The sequence below is a fragment of the Suricata suricatta genome, chromosome X (genome assembly GCF_006229205.1).
Source record: "Suricata suricatta isolate VVHF042 chromosome X, meerkat_22Aug2017_6uvM2_HiC, whole genome shotgun sequence".
Classification (NCBI taxonomy): Eukaryota; Metazoa; Chordata; class Mammalia; order Carnivora; family Herpestidae; genus Suricata; species Suricata suricatta.
Window position 1 is genome coordinate 78,981,846 of NC_043717.1, and position 17,597 is coordinate 78,999,442.

Sequence of the window (17,597 nt, forward strand, 5' to 3'; positions counted from 1 at the left end):
GGGAAGGGGCAGAGAAAGAGAGAGAGAAAATCTTAAGCAGGCTCCACACCTCTTGTGAAGCCTGACACAGGCCACCCAGGAGCCCTATTTCATTATTTTGAGGAATCCATGATTATAATCTATGTAAAGATTCCTACAAAAAATATACTTAACTAATGTTAGTTTCCTTTTTTCTAATGACTGCAATGGTTTTCACTGTTATAAAATGTATAAATATGGTATGACAGTAGGTTAAATATAATACACTATAGTTCATCCAGCAAGAGGCTGAAAATCATTCAAATAAACTTCAGTGCATATTCCTAATAAACACGTCCAAAGATAACAAAAGAAAAACTATTTTTAACATATTCTAAACCAACAACCAGTATAATGATAATGTGTGGATGTAGGAGTAAACAGATAGATACAAAAGGGGAAAAAAAAGTACAGCAATGGGTCCAACTATTTTTGATAAATGAGCATCAAAATCAAAGATAAAAGAAAACATGTTCAATTTGGATACTCAACTCTCCTCACTCTCAAAAGGAAATGGCAGGAAGATTAAAAAGTTGAATTTGTGAAGTTTTTTTTTTTTGAAAGACAGAGACAGCATGAGCAGGGGAGGGTCAGAGAGAGAGGGAGATACAGAATCAGAAGCAGGCTCCAGGCTCAGAGCTAGTCATCAGCACAGAGCCCGACACAGGGCTTGAACCCATGAACCCTGAGATCATGACCTGAGCCGAAGCCAGACGCTTAACTGACTGAGCCACCCAGGCGCCCCAAAAGTTGACTTTTTAAAACCTAGCCAAAGAAAAAACAAGAAGAAATGAATAGGATTGTTTACTCAACCATTGGCTATGTACCTCACATCCGAGATGAGGAAGCCATAGATTATGACTCAAACAAGAACACTGACAGGTTTGGCTGCATAGAAATATATAACTTGACAGTGGCAAAATTTTTAAATAATGTAAAATAAACTGGGATAACATAATTGCACTAAAATCTAAACACAAAAACTTAAAAGAGGAACAAATGACTGACAAAAAAATATTTGAGATAATTATTAATGTTAAAATACTACATTATACAATATACCTATAGGTTTATTTAGAACAGTGTATATAATGCACCCTTTAGATACTGGGAAATAAAGATGATATTTCCATATTCTCATTCATACTTCTAGTCAAAATCCCCATTTCCATTCCCTGTACTAATAATATGGTCTCAGTGTGCAAGATTTCCTACAGTGTGCAAGATTTCCTACAATTTCTAAACTCTGTGATATTATAAAATTTGAAGATGTTATTTTTGAACACAAGAATTGCATTGTGGACATCAGCAAAAATGGTGGACTAGGGGCTTCCAAAATGCTCTTTTTGTTAAGAGCAACAAGAAAAATTATAAAAATTGTCAGAATCAACTAGTTCAGGACTCTAGACATTAACTAAAGGCTTGCAGCAATTGGAGTGTGTTAATTTCAGAAACATGACTGAATCTTGGCAAAAACGGTAATCTCTGTGACATGGTAACTTGCCCCGGTCTCATATCCCCTCTCACGCTTCAGGGGAGCCTTGAAAACCGACAGCCTACAATGATGGTGCAAAACAGCCACCTAACAGCTACCAGCGGGGAACAGAACAGGGTTGGAACCCCTCTGGCCCCTCCAGCCCCTCCAGTTCCCTGGAGGAATGAATACCAAGCCTTCAAAAACTCTTTCAAAGGATAAAAAGAGAGAGGAATTCTTCCCAAGTCTTTTTATGAGACTGATCTTACATTGATGCCAAAACCAGACAAAAACATGACAAGAAAAATTCAAACTACAGATCAATATCCCTTCTGAATATAGATGTAAACATCCTTAACAAAATACTAGCAAATTGAATCTAGCAATATATAAAAAGGGTCAAGCACCAAGAAAATGGATATTATCCAAGAAAAGCAAAGTTGGCCCCACATTTGAAACTCAATCAATATGATACCCTTTAGTAATAGAATAAAGGGGGAAATGCTACCTGGTTATCACAATAGACACCAATAAACGTTTGAAAAATCCAAACGCCTTTTGTGATTAAAAAAAACACACAACAAACTAAAATAGAAAGTAACTTCCTCAACCTAATTGAGAGCTTTGTGTAAAGTGATGCTTTATGTGTCGGGAAGGACACATACATATGAGTTTGTTGTGTTTATTTGAATGAGAGACCTTTGATTCCTATTGGAAACAGAAGATGTCAGTACCTAATGAAATTAACTGTCAAATGTTCAAGGTAAGCATGAAATTTTCTTAGTGGCTTGGGTGAAATGCTGTTTAAATTCCTTTCTCTTGTCAATAATAATGTTCTCCAGAAATTGAATGACTATTCCTACCTAATTGATATGCTTATCTTACACAGCTAAAGCAGAAATCTTTTTGTGTGCCTCAATCCTTTTTTCAATTCCCAACCTCACCCTAATGTATATACAGAACTTGCTCTATCCAAGGAAAAGCCTTGGAGATAATATTGAATTATTGCCCTTAATCCTTAACCACATCTCAGTTTTACCCTGCCTAACCCTCAGAGGTCATGTGTCGGCTAACTACAGTTCATGTGCCAAATCCTGCTGGCTACCTAGTTTGATAACTAAAGTTTTATTGGAACACAGACACATTCATTCTTCTAAGGATTGCCTATGGCTGCTTTCACTCTATAACAGTAGAGTTGAGTAGTTGTGAAGACTAAAATAAATAGTATTTGGCCTTTTGCCAAAAATGTTTGCCATTTTCTGATATAGGTGGAGTTCAAAAATCCCAAGTTTTTGTTTGTTTGCCTTTTTTGGTTTTGTTTTGGCTTGCCTTTGGCTTTCTTCTCTCTTTTAATTGCTGCACATGAAAAAATAATGCCCCTCTCCTCCGTGTGTGCTTTTCTTTTGCCCAGATTACTTATTTAGTTTTATACCACATAATACTTGTTACTTTATGTAAAATCATGAGAGGTGCCTGGGTGGCTCAGCCAGCTGAGCATCCAGCTTTGGCTCAGGTCATGATCTCATGGTTCATGGGTTCAAGCCCCACATGGGGCTCTGTGCTGACAGCTAGCTCAGAGCCAGGAGCCTGCTTCGGACTCTGTGTCTCCGTCTCTCTCTGACCCTCCCCTGCTTGTGCTCTGTCTCTCTTTCTCAAAAATAAATAAAAAATAAATAAAATAAAATAAAAATAAGTAAAATCATGAGAACAAGTATGATTATCTCTATCTGCCTAGGATAGATTAAGAGCTGAATATTTATCAAATACATACATAGGTTAGCACCACATAATTAAAATGCTCTAAATTTCTTTGGAACAAGGAAAAGAACAATATCATAAATTAATAAATACACCTGTTCTCCTAAAACCCATTTCAATGTTATTCTACCATATTTTCATATTCAGTACTTTTCTACCATTTCTACTGCACTAACAATTCATATTAACAATGTGAATTATCTACTGAAAGGGTTTTCAATTTCAAAGCACTGAAAAGGACATTTCTGTTATACAATACAGAAATATAGTAGTTATTCAATGCATGCCCCTGAAACATATCATCAGCCGTTTTGTGGTTTTTAAAGAAAATTTGTAAAAGTTTTAGAAAAATAGTTTTAACATTTTTTGGTAAATGTTTATTTCCTTATTTTGAGAGAAAGAGAAAACGGGGAGGGGCAGAGAGAGAAGGAGAGAAAGAATCCCAAGCAGGCTCCGCACTGTCATCCCAGAGCCCATCTCACAGGCTTCATCTCACGAAACTTGAGATCATGACCTGAGCCAAAATCAAGAGTGGGTCACTTAACCGACTAAGCCAACCAGATGCCCCTAGGAAAATATTTTTAAATGGCAATAATTATAAACCACAACTTAGGCATTGAAATATATAGAGTATAATTTGTTTTTATCTACAAAACTATATATGAACATTACTATTACTTTCTGGTCCCCTGTCCAAGCTTTAGAATTTAGAGTTTCTCTTTGGTTAATTAAAACTTCACGGTCACTTTTAACCCATTCTCACTATTCTCCAGACTGAACTCTTTAAAGAGAGAATAAATAAAAAAGCATAACGCAGTAGAAAAACTTAGGCTGTGAGGATGTTTGGAAATGGCGCATATGAAAAGTAGTGAATAAATATTAGTTTCAGCTTATGATGTAAAAGAAAGGGGATCATGTGGGCATTCAAGGTCAAATAGCTGGAGTTCACTTGGAGATGTATTTCCAAAACGTGGGTCATTGCTGCAAGGAGTCAAAAGGATCAATCATCAAGAAAGGCAGATGTAAGTATAGGTTCAGTTTACAAGTTCATGAACAGCAATTAGTAAGGTGATCTGACAAGGCATAGAGGGTAACTCTTAGAGATAGCTTTGCTTTGATTGCTACTTGATGCTGGTATCTGACAGCATATTGTTGACGCTAGTATCAGTAGCTATTAATTTGGGCTTGAATAGATTGGTTGGCAAATATTAATACATAAATTTAAGATAAAAGTAACTTGATTTTATAGGTCATATCCTATATCTTAGCTTAAAATGTTTGTAGAAGAAAAGGTGTACCACCAAATTCCGTTGGGAAATTAATCAAGAACCAAAGGAGTTAGAAACATTAATCTAAAAATGTCTCATGGGAGGGGCACTTGGCTGGCTTCGCAAGTAGAGCATGTGACTCTTGATATTGGGGTGATGAATGCAAGTCCTCATGGGGTGTAAAGCTTAACAAAAATTCTAACAATAAATGACTTGATCAGGAATAGATTTCTCATTATTTATAATACTAATCTTTAACCAAATGTGGCTTTTAGTGTTTATGAATATGTTATTAGAGATTTAAAGGATTAATGTAAAAATATTATTCAAAACAACATTTTATGGTTTACTTTGGTCTTTAATGAACATTAACATAATGAAGTGGTCACATTACTTATCATTCAAGTACCGAGGAGAATTAGCTCATTGTAATCCTACGAGTGTGGTCCAGATTTGCAAATTATGAATATTAGATCCTCTTTTAAAAAATACTTTTTCTCCTATTGACTTATCACCTTATAGCAAATGACATAGTCAAATCGGCTTCTATATTTTTTTTCTTTTGAAAAGAAAGGACCAGATTAAGCGTATTCTGAATAAAGTGAAGCCAAAACCCAAACCAGAAAATCTAGAGGAAAAGCTCGATTCTTTCTTACTCTTGCCAGCACCTTTCTTTTCTTTTCGCTACTGAGAAGGCAAATAGCAGAAGTCCTCTTTAGTGTGTACTTGGTTAGGCAAAGACCACCAAGAAAATATATCCATGATTTCTTCCATGTCCTCTCTTTCCCACCACCCAAGCTCCATAAAATTGTTGAGTCTTCTATTGAAAGAAAATTATCAGCAGGGGCACCTGGGTGGCTATGCCGATGAAGCATCTGACTTCAGCTCAGGTCATGACCTCACGGTTCATGGGTTCGAGTCCCGCATCGGGCCTGGAGCCTGCTTCAGATTCTGTGTGTGTGTGTGTCTCTCTCTCTGCCCCTCCCCAGCTTGTGCTCTGTGTCTCACTCTTTCAAAAATAAATAAACTTTTTAAAAAATGTAAATATCAGCCGAGAAATGAACATCTTTACCCTATGACTTGAGGTCAGCTGCAGAGAACTAAATTGTAAATTATATGGAAAACTCCAGGGTCTATGGATTGTGGGACTATCTTGGGGAACATATCCAGGGTGTTTTTCAAAAGACTGTATACATCATACGGAACCTTTCAGGTGTCAGGATAATTTTCCTTTTTATTTAAGTTACCAGAAACTTGTATTGTTAGAATATGGAGGTTAAGCTCGAATAGGACGTGGGTTATTAGTTACCACGCTTCTAGATCATTTAGGTTATTAACCACAGCCAGTTCATCAGGAACAGAAGATCAGGTTCATGGAATTATTTGCACAGAGGAGCATCGACAACAGCAAACTCTTCAACGGAAAGCGGAACTTCACGGAGCAGCAGTTAACCTTCACATGGGCGGGGAGGTTGAACATCCTGCATAGTGCTGCCAGGAAATCCCTATTTCATACTAAGGGGGCTGGCTGGTTGCATATGTAGGATGTCCCATCTCCCCGCCCACTTCATCGAGACACGTGCCAGAAACACCACTTCCTCACCGAAGAACCGTAACATCTGCGTGTCAAGAAAATATGGGTGCTAGGCTCTATTACCAGAAAAGCACTGTGACAAGTGTATTTAGTAGAGGATAAGGCACTGAGTGCTATCACCTTGGCTCATAAAAGGCAGTAGTTATGAGAATGGATCTGTAATCTCAGAGTCAAGGTCAAGTGGATGTGTAAGCTCAAGGTCAAGTTAGCAGTAAATTTTAAAAATATCTCAATGTCAGAGGTGAAAGATTTTGAAACGGTAGTACAGAAAAAGATCCAGTAATTCTAAATCAAGTTCAAGTAGGTGGAAACAGTCTAACCAGCAGAAGAATCAAGTTACAAGGAGGTGGGTGTGATTCTAAGGGAGAAAGTTAGTGGCATGTTCCGGAAAGCATTTACAAGATATCATTGATGGCAGATGCAGTATCCAGTCATATCCAGGGAACTCTGTCAAAGGCAAGGTGATAGGAAATACCAGGAGCAGAGCTGAGTTCTCAAAAATAAGAGGTCAGGAATAAAATAGTAAAGCAAAATCAAACATCCAACCAATAGTATGGGTTGGAGTCTTCTACTTCTCAATTCTATAGGGAGGATATAATCAGAACAAAAATAAGTTATTTAAATGGGATAAATACAGCTTTAGTTTTAAAACCTACTGTTATACTTAGTTTCTCAATTTTCACTATAGACTGCATAAAAATTCACTATGTACCTGTATATGGGAACTACTGATCTATAAGAGACTTTTCTGGCAGACAATTAGTTCTGTCACTAACACTGACTTGAGTGACAGCCTGGGACACAATTGACTTTTTCACAGACTTTACGTTAGGGGCCATGTTACCCAGGCCATCTCAAAAGACTTTGAAGTTCCAAAAGGGGTTTATTTGCTATGCACTCAAATCCAGGCTAGGTCTCTAGTCAACTATCCCTAGCTTTGGTACTCTTTAGTCATTGGCAAATCGTCCAATCTTAGGCTAAGGAAAAAGACTAACTCCAGATTGAAGATTCAAAACATTTATATTCTTTTTTTTTCCCCCTCAGCAGCACAGATTCTCTGCTGGAATTCTGAATTCAGTGCATGGTTCAGAAATTTGTGGCTGTATGCTAATGACCCAAAATGCCCGGGCAAATTGATGGGCAAACTATTGTTTATAAAATGCCCTTATATTGTCTGTGGAGACTGTAGAGATATTCCCTTTCATCACTGATACTGGTAATTTCTGTCTTCTAATTTTATTTCTTCCTCAATCTGTCTAGAAGTTTATCAATTGTATTGATCTTCTCAAAACACCAAGATTTCATTTCTATTTTTTCTATTATTGTCTTTCCTCAATTTCAGTGATTTCTGCTTTATGTTTATGACTTCCTTTCTTCTGATACTTTGATTTTAATTTGCCCTTCTTTGTCTAGGACTTCAATATGAAGATTTAGATCATGGTTTTCAGATTTTCTTCTTTTCTAAAATAAACCATTAATGTTAGAAATTTCCCTCTGGGTACTGCTTTAGCACCATCACACAAATTTTGAAATGTCTTATTTTAATTTTCATTTGGTTCAAATTAGTTTTTCATTGAATTTGAATTTTCCTCTTTGAAACATGAATTTTGCAGAACTGTGTTGTTTACTTTCCAAATTTACTTGGACTTTTTCTGGATAACTTTTTGTTATTGGTTTTTAGGTTAGTTGTGTTAAGGTCAAAGAACATACATTGCATTATATAGAACATTTTAACTTGCTAATATTTATTTTATAGTCTAGCATATGGTCTTTTCTGGCCACTTTTTTATGAGCTCTTGAAAAGAATATCTATTCTCTTGTTGTATAGTGTTTTATAACTGTCAATTTTGTCAAGTTCTTTGTTAGTGCTATTTGGGTTTGTGTTTTATGTCACTAAATTTTCTGCCTATTTTTGTCAATTACTGAAGAAAGGATGTTGAAATCTCAAAGTATAAATGTTATTGGATTTTCGATTTCTTCTTTCTTTTTTTATCATTTTTTTGCTTCATGAAATTTGGAGTTCTTATATTAGGTACATAAATGCTTATGGTTGTTATATGCCCTTAATGAGTTGACAACTTTATCATCATAAAATGGTTTCTGTTATTCCTAGTAATATTATTTGATCTTAAACTTACTCTGATATTAATATAGTAACTCTGCTAGTCCTTTGATTAATGTTTCATTGTATATCTTTTCCCATCCTTTTACTGTGTATTTATATCATCATATTCGAACTCTTAGGGCTTCTTATAGATAGCATATAATTGGGTCCTATTTATTTTTGTTCTTTTTAATCCAACATGGCTGTTACTTTAAATTGATACACTTTATACTTTATAGCATTTACATTTAGTGCAACTACTGGTTAGTTTGGAATCATGTTTACCATTTTGTTGTTTTCTATTATTCTATTTTTTATTCCTTTTTTTCATATTTCTATATTATTTTTGGAGTTTGTGCATTTTATTTTAGTATTCCATTTTAATTGATCTATTGGATTTTGTACTGTATTTCTTTGTACAGATTTTTTAAGTGATTACTTTCTAGATTAAATAAAGATATCTAATGTTTCACAATTCCCCTACAGTTATTATTTTATCACTTCAAGTGACATATATATGTATATATAAGACTTAAAGTTATATAGCTCCCTTTATCCTTCCCCCCCTTTTTTTAAATTGTAATAAGGGATGCATCTGTATCCATTGAGAACCTTCTCAGACAATGTTGCAATTTTTGCTTTTAACAGTCCCGTATATTTGAAAGACCTAAAATTTAAAAAATAATCTATTATATTTCCAGGCTATTTACCAATTCAGTTGTTCTTCATTGATTACTGAAGTTCACAAGTTTTCTTGTCATATAATTTTTTCTTTCTGAAGGATCACTTTTAGAATTTTTTAAAGCAAGTCTCCTGGCAATCAGTTCCTTTTTTTCTCATATGAAAATCTCTTTATTTCACATTCATTTTTTTGAAGATATTTTCACTGGATATGGAATTCTGGATTATGATTATGTTGCCTTCTGGCCTCCATGATTTCTGATGAAAAATCTGAAGTTGTTCAAGCCATTGCTCACTACATGTAAGGAGTCATTTTTCTCAGCTGATTCGAGCTGTTTCCCTTTATCTTTTGTTTTCACCAGATTGTTATTTCTCTGCATGATTATCTTTGAGTTTAACTATTTCGGTTTGGCAGAACTTCTTAAATCTGTAAATTTGTTTTTCATAAATGGGGCATGTTTTAGTCCATAATTTCTTCAAATATTTTTCTGTATCATTTTTTTCCTCTCCTCGGATTCCAATGGCACAAATATTACACATATACATATTGTCCCAAAAGTCGCTACTAAATTCATTTATGTTCCATTTTTTTCTCACTTTTCTAGAGTTTGGATAATTTCTGTTGATCTACATTCAGTTTTAATGACTCCTCATCTGTCATCTCCATTCTTCTATTAAGACCATTCAGTGATTTTCTTCTTTCAGATATAATATATTTTTTCAACTCTAAACTCTCCATTTGGTGCTTTCTATAAATTCTATTTATTTGAGATGTCCTCATTCTGTTTATTTCAAGAATATCCATCCTCCCTTCACTGAGAGTGTGGTTACCGTAGCTGCATTAAGTTCTTTATCTGTAAATTTCTGTCGTGCCCAGTTTCTGAACTTAATGTACTTGAAATGTTTTTGCTGAATTATCATTTTTAGTATTTGTTATTGGTTTGGGATAAATTATATAATGTAAGGGGATTGCTTTTATCATGATATAATTAAATTTTTAATTAAGAATAACTTCTTTATTTTATCAAACTATTCAATATCTATTAAAATATAAAATGTCTTGACAAATGTTAATATAGAGCATTATATTGGCAGATTTTTATGATATTGAATGGCTCTTGCATTTCTGAAATGATTTTTGCCTTTCTATGATGTATTATTCCTTTGACACTTTGCTGTATTCTATTTGTTACTCTTTTAATTGTAACTTTGAATCTATATCAATGAATGCTATTTGTCTCCAATCTCATTTTTTCAGTGTTTTGTAGGTTTTGATATTGATAGTATTGTTTTATGAAATGAACTGTGGTAACTTGTGAACTTTTCTATGGTCCTTCATCTTTTCATACATGTTAATTTAATGAGATCACTTACCTTCTTATTTCTTTTCTAGCTTTGGGATCACTCCTTTGGTTTATTGTCTTTTATAAAATGCAAATACATAAAAAAATACTTATAAATTTATTTTTATGGCCACAAGATGTGTAAAGATGTAATTTGTGACAACAAAGGCAGAAAGAGATATAAAAAAGCAAACTGCATACTACTGAAACTCAGTTAGTATTAATTAAAACTTGGTTGTTATCATGTTAAGGTTATCATTTTAATTCCCAAGTTAAAAAAAACTAAAATAATAGGCAGAAAAGGAAACAAGAAAAAATCAAAAGTTATCCTATAAAAACCAATTAATCACAAATAAAGTTAATAACAGAAAAATTAATGGGGAAATGGTATTTACCATATAAAAACAAATAACAAATGGTGGAAATAAATTCTTCTGTAGCTGTAATTATTTTAAATGTAAATGAACTAAGCTGCCAAGTTAAACCACAAAGATTAGCAGAATTGTTTAAAAATACATGATGCAAGAATGGATTAAAAAAGAATATTTCTTTATATGGTGTCAATAAGAGACTCATTTTAGAGTCAAAGTCACAAATAGGTTAAAGTAAAAGGATGAAAAAGATATTCCATGTGAACAGCAACCAAGAAAAAGCCAAGGTGGTTATATTAGCATCAAACAAAATAGAACTTAAGACAAAAATAGTTATGAAAGACAAAGAAGGACATAATATATTGATTAAAAAGTTCAAACCATCAAGGAGATATAATAATTGTAAATATATATGCACTTAACAACAGATAGCAAAAAATATAGGGAGCAAAACTGACAAAAACTAAGGGAGATAGACAGATCTAAAATAATACTTGGAGACGTGAATATCCCATTTTCAATAATAAATAAATAGAACAACTAGACAGAGGATGAGTAAGAAAATAGAAAACTTGAACAATGCTATGAAGCAACTAATCCCAACAGATGTCTATAGAACACCCCATCTGACAACAGCAGAAAGAACGTTTTTCTCAAGTGCACCTGGAACATTCTCTGGGATAGATCATATAGCAAGCCTCAAAATAATTGACATTTTAAATTATTACTGGGGCACCTGGGTGGCTCAGTCTGTTAAGTGTCTGACTTCAGCTCAGGTCATGATCTTGTGGTTCATGAGTTCAAGCCCCGCATTGGGCTCTCTGCTGTCAGCACAGAGCCCACTTCAGATCCTCTGTTCCCTTCTCTCTCTGCCCTTCCCCTGTTCACTCTCTCTCAAAAATAAACATTAAAAAAATTTTTTAATATTACTATTTGAAGTATCTTCTCTAAAATGAAATGAAACTAGAAATCAGCAACAGAAGAAAACTGACCTATTAACAAATACATGGAAATTAAACACCACAGTCACTATTAAACACCCAATGTATCAAAGAAGAAATTACAAATGAAATTATAAAATATTTTGAGAAGGAAATGAAAATTTATCAAAACTCATGGGATGTAGCAAAAGCAGTACTCTGATAAACATTTATAGCTGTAAATGTCTACTTTTAAAAAGAAGAAAAAATAATAAAAGTAAATTTAAAAAAATAAAAAGAAGAAAGATCCAAAATCAATAACCTCACTTTAGATCTTAAGGAACTAGAAAAGAATAACAAACTTAACCGAAACTATCAACAGAAAGAAAATAGTAAAGATTAAAATGGAGATAAACAAAATAGAGAATAGAAAAAAACAAAAACAAAAAATCCAAGACCACATGGCTTCTCTGACAATGTTTACTAAACATTTAAAAAATTTACATCAATTCTTAAAAAACTCCTACATAATAGAACACTGACGGAACACTTTATAACTCATTCTATGAGACCAGCATTATCCAGATATCAAAGCCAGATAATGACATGATAAGAAAAGAGAAGCATAGTCAAGTATTACTTATAAACATAGATGCAAAACTCCTCAACAAAATACTAACAAACTAAATATAACAACATAGTATACACCATGCCCAAGTGAAAGTTATTACAGGAATGCAAAGATGGCTAAACATATAAAAATCATGCATCACTTATGAAATTAAGGTAAGACAACCACATGATCATCTCAGTTGATGTGAAGAAAAGCATTTTGACAAAATCCATCACTCGTTGATGATTAAAAAAACAGTCAATAAACCAGAAATAGAAGGAAACTTCCTTAACATGATAAAAGGCATTTATGAAAACCCACAGCTAACATCTTACTTAATATTGAAAGGATGAAAGATTTTTTTGGAGATGAAGGAAAAGACAAGATGGCTTTTACTATTTCCATTCAACATTGTACTGGAAATTCTATATAGAATAATTAAGCAAGAAAGAAAATAAAATGCAATGGAAAATTTGAAAAGAATATATAACATTTCTATTCACACATGACACAGTCCTGTAAATGGAAAATCCTAATGAACTCTCACACACAAAAACAGACCTAATAAATGAATTCAACAGAGTTGCAGGATACAAGCTTAACCCATGAAAAGCAGTTATAATTCTACATACTAGCAATGAACATCCATAAAGATAATTAAAACCGATTCTATTTACAATAGCATCAAAAACATCTGAACTAATAACATTAGCCATAAAAAGGAATAAAGTACTGATCCATGGTATTAAGTGGATAAACCACAAAAACAGTATGTTAGTGAAAGAAGCTAGGCACCTATTGTATGATCCATTTATATAAAATATCCTGATTAGCCAAATCCATAGAGACAGAAAACAGATTAGAGATTGTTAGGGGCTGGGGAGGAAGGGGAGAATGGAGAGTGACTGCTTAGTGAATATTTTCCAGAGTCCAGCTCCAGCAGGTCCAGGGCTCCCTGATGGACGGTGTCAGCAAAAGGGAGCAAGAAAGCCTCTGCTTTTTTCTGATCACCAGGCAGGCATCTCTGCACTGACCAGAGTCAGCTTTATTTATTGAAAAAATGTATGGGGTATAAAACAGAAGTGGCAATTGCCTTAGACAATGATTTCTGATGACAAATTCTTTGGTATGTAAAAATTTCCCAGAACATAGATTGGTAGAAGACCCATGCATAATCTTTATCAATAGTGATTGATTGTAGGTGACTTAGATGCTTATCATATGGGGAAGGAAGATATCCTTAGCATTCAAATACAAGGCAATATTTGTAGCATAGCAAAAGCAAGAGTTAGTTCCTTGTGAACAGAGGTCAATAGCCTGTTTTCTTGAGGGGAAGAAAAGCAGGTTTCTCAGGAAATGGAATATTTGCTCCTATAATCACAAAACAAGAAACCCCTATAGTTCCTTCACAAAGTCTGATACCAGTCAGCCAGGTGCCTTGAGGGACAGTGCTAAAGAGTGAGTGTAGATGTTGGGTTGCCATCTGACAGAGGGAGGCCCCCGCCTTGCAAACCTGCCTTACTTCAGAAATGGCTTCCAGGAAATAGTGGTCTCCTTTTGGAGTGATGAAATGTTTTGGAAATAGAAAGAAGTGATGCTTTCATAACATTGTAAATGTACTAAATGCTACAGGAACATATTCTTTAAAATGATTAACTTTATGTCACATAAATTTTATCACAATAAAAAAAATAATGTATGGGGCACCTATGCAGTGTAGTAGGTTGTGTCTGACTTCAGCTCACGTGGTGATCTCGAGGTTCATGGGTTCGAGCCCCGAGATGGGCTCTGTGCTGACAGCTCAGAGCCTGGAGTCTGCTTCGGATTTTGTGTCTCCTTTTCTCTCTGCTCCTCTCTCTCTCTCTCAAAAATAAGCATTAACAAAATTTAAAAAAACAATGAAAAAAACACTGAAGGCATTGACATCATCACTATCATCATTATCATTACTATGGAAAATAATGTTAACCAAATTTCACCGTACTTTAAAAAGCTTAGCTTATGAGAGGAAATAAATAGACTAAAATGTAAAACTGTACACTATTTAATTTGGATAATATGTTCTTGTCTTCTCTCTTTTCTCTTTCAGATTATGTCTGGCCACTACCTAGATATTTGTGCCCCGTCTGGATTTCTTTAGATGTATTATTTTCAACAGCGTCCATCATGCACCTCTGCGCTATCTCGCTGGATCGGTATGTAGCAATACGTAATCCTGTTGAGCATAGCCGTTTCAATTCGCGGACTAAGGCCATCATGAAGATTGCTATTGTTTGGGCAATTTCTATAGGTAAATATCTTTCTTGGCCATTAGAATTGCAACAGCTATGCTCAATATTTTCGGATTATGTACTGTGAACAACAAACAGACGTCGACTGGTAACATTTGCGTTTAATCGGGTTTTGATTTAAGAATTATTCTTAACCTATTTATCTGATATTTAGGTTAACAATAATGAAAGAAGTGTAATGTATATTAATATGTAAATATAAGCTTTCTATTTATGCTGCTAAAGTATTTTATGCATCCATATGCCAATGAATTCTGCAACACAGACTCAAAATCTTTTGGAAATTTAAAACAATTTGAAAATGACAATGATATTTGGTCATCTAAATTTTTAAAATGTAGCATTTAAATCTTGGAAAAGATCAATCTATCACCGAGTATTAATCTTAATATTTTTATTCTTTCCTATCTTCATAAATGAGAAAATCAGTAGCATCACATCTTTATGACATACATTGTCTAAATTTATGCTGTTAATTGAGCTAAAACACACTATTTCACCACTTTTTAATATCTTCTTAGATTCTGCTTACACAATAAGAAAAAATACACATTTTTTTAAAGATTTGGGGGAGGGTGAAGGGAGGGAAATGATCATCTTATTGCTTATGATGGAGATACTCACAAATGCGTTAACAATGCTAATATTCAAGTCACAAAACTTAACCAATTGGAATGTAAGGACTTTTACAATCTTCTTTCTTTTTATCTTTCCTTTCGTTTCCTCCTCTTCCAGTTGGAACTTACATTTAGTGTCTCATTAAATAATTCCTCCTCAAAGTTATGTTTCTATAAAAGATTCTGGTAAAGTTTATAACAAGATCAAGACGGCTATACGGTCTTCATTGATATCATCTAAAGATTTTGACTCAGCTTATTGATAAAATAAATATAAGATTGTTCTTTTGCAGGTGAACACACACACATACCTTTGGGTAAAAAGCAATAAAACTTCTCCCAGAAAAAAAGTGAATCTATTTACACAATTTGACCTACGTATTCAAGGGCTACGAGATTTTACTTCCTCCACTCCACAGAGCTCATCTAAAAAGATGCCAGCTCTTAACAGTGCTTACAAGGAAATATACAGTTAAATTAACTGACAGTATTAGGGACATCAGCTTCTATGGACAGACACATAATCTACAATGATAGTTGTGTTAAGGAGAACAAAAAATATGGAAAAAATACTATTAGCCTTGAGAAGTTAACAAGATAGTGAGGGATCTCGAAAAAGACAGAAATCCAGAAAGACAGAAAAAGACAGAAATCCAACTATGGCTTTCGAGTCACTTTTGCCAGTGATGCATTTGCGAACCTGAAGATGTCACTGACAGGTTGAGGCACTCGGATCACCGTCCCACAAGCAAGAAGATCTAAAGCAGGAATACAGGGCAGGCAAAGGTCGACCAACTGGAGCTCAGTTTTAGGATGCCAAAGGTCTCTACTATGAAATAAGGATGGACCAGGCTTAAATCACCCTTGACATGGAATTCAGGCCTGAGTTAAGTTACCTGTGTAATCAATAAAAATTTGAAGCCTGAAAAGTGGATTAAGGTGACTTCATATTTTTCACATTTCTATTTTTTTTTTTTTTGGTATAAGCCAAAAAAAAAAAAAAGTTCTACACTTCAAATGATTTCTTTTAATAATTTTCAGCTCCAGTAACTGGTATACAATGTTAAACAGACACATGAAGGGACAAGACAACATGAATTAGATACAACATAATAAAAGATAATGCAAACGAATTCATAGACACTCAAGGTAATGGAATTAGCAGACATAGATTTTAAAGAACTATTTGTATAATGCATATGAAAATTACAAGCTGAAATTAAATATTTCAGCAAAAAAACCTACAAACTATAAATAGAAACATTTAAGATTTGAGAAACAACCAGAAAATCTGGAGCTCAGGCATAACACAAAAACCTAAAAACTCAAAGACAGTTTAGACACAACTTAAAAAAAGAACATTATGGAAGGTTGATTGGAAGAAATTGTGATAAATGAAGCAAGAAAGATTGGAAGGATACAAAAGAGAAAAGAAAGATTGAGAATAACATACAGTATAAAGTGAGAAGAGTTTTACAAGGTGAGAAAAGAATGGCAAAAAAGCAATATTTGAAAAATAATGGCTTTTGGAGTTGAAGAAAGACACTGATTCTTACATTTAAAGAGCTCAAGCAGAACGAATAAAAAGAAATCAACCTTTAGATCCATCATAACAACATTACAGAAAAAAGAAAAAATCCATTTTAAGGAGAAAAAATTCAAGAGATCAACTTTAATGGAGCACTGAGAAGATGGAGGAAGGCCTTCTCAACAGCAACAATGAAAGCGAAAGCGAAGGTTCAAAATGACAGTGTCGATGTGCTGATAAAAAGTGAATATGAAATTAAAACCATATACCCAGCAAAATGACACCTCTGGTATTGAAGTGGAAAGAAGACTCTATCTGGCAAGCAAAAGTTAAGAGACATGCTAAAAACAGACTCCTACTTAAGGAAACTCTTAAGGATGTTCTTAAAACAAAGGAAAATGGCCACAGATGGAAGCTTGGAAATGCAGAGAACAAGAACCATGATAATGGTAGTTGTTGAGTCACTGTGCTCTACACCTGAAACTAATGTAACATTGTGTGTCAACTATACTCAAAAATTTTTTTTTTAATTTTTTTAATGTTTATTTTTGAGAGAGAGAAAGAGAGACACAGAGTGTGAGTGGGGAAGGGTCAAAGAGAAAAGGAGACAGAATCTGAAGCAGGCTCCAGGCTCTGAACCTGTCAGCACAGAGCCTGATGCGGGGTCAAACCCACAAACGGTGGCATCAGACTTGAGCTGAAGTCAGACCCTGAACTGAATGAGCCACCCAGGTGCCCCTCAAAAGAAATTTTTTAATGAATCATTGAAAAAAAAAGAAAATGGTAAATGTGTACTTAAATATGAATAACATTAACTGTATAAAACAATATAATTATGTCTTCCGAGGCTTAGAATATTTATGGAACTAAAATGCACAGAACAATAGCATATAAGTAAAAAGGTTGAAAGTAAACTTTCTTCATTGTCCAGGAGAAAGAAAAAATGATTTTTAATATTAAGCCTTGATGAATAAAGTATAACTTGTACATTCAAGGGTATTCACTAAGAGAAAAGGA

The 17,597-nt window shown here is 34.0% G+C and overlaps 1 protein-coding gene across 2 annotated transcripts in view; it reads left to right on the top strand.

The window, feature by feature from the left end:
• The window catches only part of HTR2C (5-hydroxytryptamine receptor 2C), a 121,043-nt gene that overhangs the window by 71,068 nt on the left and 32,378 nt on the right, over positions 1-17,597 (top strand). Inside the window, exon 3 of one of the 2 annotated variants that reach the window (XM_029930783.1) lies at positions 14,234-14,434. In XM_029930783.1, the coding sequence (XP_029786643.1) occupies positions 14,234-14,434 (201 nt within the window). The remainder of the gene's footprint in view (positions 1-14,233; positions 14,435-17,597) is intronic. The other variant, XM_029930784.1, reaches the window with a different exon arrangement.